At 40.6% G+C, this 4,018-nt stretch overlaps 1 protein-coding gene across 2 annotated transcripts in view; it reads right to left on the bottom strand.

Moving 5' to 3' along the window:
* itga6a (integrin, alpha 6a) overlaps positions 1-4,018 on the bottom strand; it is a 21,595-nt gene that overhangs the window by 7,603 nt on the left and 9,974 nt on the right. For both annotated transcript variants that reach the window (XM_008278715.1, XM_008278714.1), the window contains exons 3-8: positions 3,675-3,754; positions 3,308-3,569; positions 3,028-3,159; positions 1,678-1,891; positions 1,270-1,463; positions 1,087-1,181 (exon numbers count right to left, since the gene is read on the bottom strand). In XM_008278715.1, the coding sequence (XP_008276937.1) occupies positions 1,087-1,181; positions 1,270-1,463; positions 1,678-1,891; positions 3,028-3,159; positions 3,308-3,569; positions 3,675-3,754 (977 nt within the window). The remainder of the gene's footprint in view (positions 1-1,086; positions 1,182-1,269; positions 1,464-1,677; positions 1,892-3,027; positions 3,160-3,307; positions 3,570-3,674; positions 3,755-4,018) is intronic.

The raw sequence follows: 4,018 nt of genomic DNA, 5'->3' as shown, positions 1-4,018 counted from the left end.
TGATCATCACAGGCAAAATCTTTGTAGCTCACCCCTCTCCACAACAAGATCAACAAAAATCATAGCCACGAACATATGAAGAGATGTCCACAGAGCTTAAACCTGCAACAGCTGATTTTTTCAGCCACTTTGTTGTATATAGTGTGAACCAAACACTGGCCCAGGTCCACTTTCCACACTCTTTGTTTGTTTATGATGCTTTTATGAACCATTTCTGTGAGTCTGCATATCTTCAGACTCTCATGAGGGACTTGTTAATGGTTAATAGGGAAATTGGTGACGCACGTACATGGTTGTCCTCCCCCTCAAATACATCACACAAACCAAGCATGAACGGTGCAGGGAAGAAATCTGCTATGAAGTTTATCTTCAATTTATCTTCTCTTTTTGTTTTTTGTTTACTGGTGATGTGTTGTTTCCAAGCAATGGTGCTGCCACTATAGTGTGTTTCATTCCTCATTTTTATACCATTTCAAGTCCTCATGAACTCAAACATTCAGGTCAGTTCAGTCTGTGAGGGTTTAGTTCTAAGGCCTCAGGACTCAGAACTAAGTCTGACTGACACAAGAATTTAGAAAGATACAGCAGTGATTTAGTATTGTTCTTCTATCTGTCACATCGATCAGACTTTATGGCTCAATGTTGAAACACAGACTTTCTGCCTCTTAAGGTAAAGCTGAGATAACTTCTGTTGACTTGGCAAATACAAGTCTAATATTGACTCTCCTCTTAGTTCTGTTTTTGGTTTTTATCAACTCCTGAGGGAAACATCTCTTTCTTTAGCTGCTGAATGCTCCACTATGTTCACCAGCCAGCTGCAAACCTTGTCTGGGTGCTGAGCAGGCTAGTCTACAGCGAGCCTTTGGAGCTTTATCACCTTTTACAGCAGCCTTCGACTTCTCGCCTAAAACTGAGCTGATAAGAGCAGTGAGACCAAACCAAAACATTAACAATGAGCTAAAACTTGCTTTAAAGTCTCCAATGCTGTGGAGAGTCACCACAGCCAATGACAAGTAGTCATGTGAGCTTCTGTTATTATAAAGATATTGATTGTAGTTTCTTTAGACAAAAGCCCATTAAACTAACCTGTGCAGGACTGGTTTTGATCCCCTGTGCAGAGCCATGATAAAGGTAGACTTTTCCTGCACCGGCATCATCATGTGGAGCTCCAACGGCAATATCTGTGTGAGGGGAAAAAAAAGAGACATTTTATGTATCTGCAGCGGATACAGAAAACATAAATGAGGAACAAAATGTCAGCAAAATTACCTTCATATGAGTCTTGATTGATGTCTCCAGCGTTCTCCACTGCCAGTCCAAACATCGAGTGTTTGGTCCCGTTGAGACGGACAGGAGTGACTCTTTCCCACCTCCCTCCCTTGTTGACGTAGACGTAAACAGCTCCTCCAACGTCTCTGTCCTTCATGTAGAACTGAGGGGCTCCGACAACTATATCTTGCCATCTACATCACAAACAGGAAGTAAGTATTTATCAGTATCACGTAGAAAGAAAGGACACTGGAGTTATAACACATCAGAAAAAGATGTGCACATACAGATTTTTTTCTCGTGTGTAGAGGTACTTTTGTATGTCTTGTAACTTGATTATATTATGTGACAAAATCTGTTTGTCAGTATGATTAAATTCTATGTATGCGCAAGTAAAAGGCTACGTACCCGTCAGCATTCAGGTCCAACACAGCCACGTCGTATCCAAAGGAGGATGCTAGTCCCGGCCCATACAGAGTGTGTTCCACCATGAGTCTGGTGGAGGTGTCGCTCTCTTTCTTCAGCAGGACCACAGCTCCACTGTGATTGGCTCTTGGCGCTCCAGCCACCACCGTCAGGCCACGGCCCTTGGTGATGCGATGTCCCGAATCGAGGGAGAATCCTAAAGTGTGAGAGATGTTTTTATTCTATCTTTCTTTTCCAGTTTTTGTTCTGTTGTGAGATCAACGCTAATGTAACTTCCATTGTTGTAAACAGCATAGACATTGGTGTTAATCGACCAAGACCATCCAGCACCTCACTACAACCTGCAAAAATTCATCCCATCTCTGTGCAAGTTCCCTGACCAACCAGTAGGAGACGCTACTGCTGCAACTAGAACATCATTCACTGTGGCCAAGTTTCATTGAAATAAGGTTATCAGTAATATGTCTTCTAAGTTTCTTTACATGTCTTTCTAAAAAAAATTAAAGCCACTAAAGACAAGGCAGCTCTTGTCTCTTCTAATCAAGGGGAAGACAAGTGTGTCTGCATGTAGTTTTGCTTTTTGAATGAATCCTGCTAAACTGAAAACCGATTCGTTGTCAGCCATTAAATACATTGCCAACTCTTTTGATAATTAAATAACTGGTTTCACTTTTTTTTCATTAATTTTCTGACATTTTATGGACTAAACAACGAATCAGTTATTTAAAAGCAAAATCAACAGATTAGCTCCCAGAACCCTAAAACTCTGAGTTTAAAAGGCATTTTTATCACCAAAATTACAAAAGTTTTTCCCAGCCAAAAACTGTAAAAACATAAAAAATCGTTGGATTTTTAACTTTGCAAGGGTCCCTGAACACAGCATGCATGATGTGGGGGTTTATATGGAAACAAATGTAAGCTTAAAATCATGACATTTCATCAAAATCACTTTATTGTACATGCCTCAATAGAAAAAATGATTAAAAACCTCTCTTCTCTTTCCAAGTTTGATAACAAACAAAAACATTCTGTGTTCCTTTACACAACTGTTAAGCCATGAATAATGTTAACAGTTTTTGTAAAATACGTAATCAAAGAAATTCAATTTTAGCTTTTTTTTCTTTTTTTATGATTTATGGAATTATAACTGTGTCCTACTCCACAAAAGACACGTTGAGTTCTCTCTGATTCTATCCATGGTTGTGCAGAACTTCATAATCAGTGAAAAATGAGCCCACAGTGAGTAAAAATGTTGCAGGAAATGTCCAGAAACTTGGGGTTTAGAGGGTTAATCAGCGATTATTGCTAGTTGCATCCCTATAGACAACTCACCGAGGTAGCTGTTGGCAGGTACTGGCACCAGCTCAGCATTCAAGAGATGCTCATCCCCGACTTCGTACGGACCATCATCATACACTCCCATTTCCAGCAAAGTATTATTCTTTTGCTCCACTCGAACAACTCCTAAAAAGACAGTCCATATTGGCATAAATGAGAAAAGTGTAATTTAGAATTTAGGATATTAAACTGCGTGTACAGAACTCAATTCTACCAATAAATACAGAAAGGACACTGTGTAGTTATGGTTAGTTAGATACAGTTAGCTGTTGACCTTTCCAGTTGTATGCTCCTGGTGCTCCAAACATCACATAGTGGTAGTCTTTGGTAAAAGTGGCAGCCAGACCCTGCTGGCATGATCCAAACATCTCATGGCCTCTGGCTCTGCCCTCACAGAAGTTCCAGTTGCCTCCATCCTCATCGGAGGACGCATCAATGGTCAGGTCCTGACTCAGGACGTAGCAGCGCCCGGTGATGTCATGAGACTCCTGAGGCGTGTTCACAAACAAGCGCCTCTGATAGCGGTGAGCACACGTCTGAAATGTCAAAATACAGCTGTGTTTGAGTTCATACCTTCATCAGAATGGGACCAGGTCAAGAGGACACTGGGAACAATGGTTCAGATACTTAGTTGGACTCACCACAATCTTTCCCCCAGGTCCCTGGCTCTGCACAGTCACCCCCATCCACTGATTCTCTTTATTCTCAAAACGAGGGTCCTCTGAAAATTTAGCAAGACAGTGATATGTGTACTCACACTCAGAGATATGGGAAAACATTCTTAAACAAACACTCCACTAACAAGCTTTGGTGCTTTCAAAACGTCACAACTGGGTAATTCTATCTAAAATTATTAGGGGTTTCTGCCTGACCATGTCTGATTTGCTGGAAACATTTTTATTATGAACTAAGGATATTTAAAATAGTACATGTCTTTGAAATTTCAGCTTGATATATTGAGTACTTTCTGAGATTTGTGGGGTCC

The sequence above is a fragment of the Stegastes partitus genome, unplaced genomic scaffold, assembly GCF_000690725.1.
Source record: "Stegastes partitus isolate 25-593 unplaced genomic scaffold, Stegastes_partitus-1.0.2 Scaffold130, whole genome shotgun sequence".
Taxonomy (NCBI): domain Eukaryota; kingdom Metazoa; phylum Chordata; class Actinopteri; family Pomacentridae; genus Stegastes; species Stegastes partitus.
Note: the sequence above shows the minus strand (reverse complement) of the source record. Positions and strands in the feature narration are given on the sequence as shown.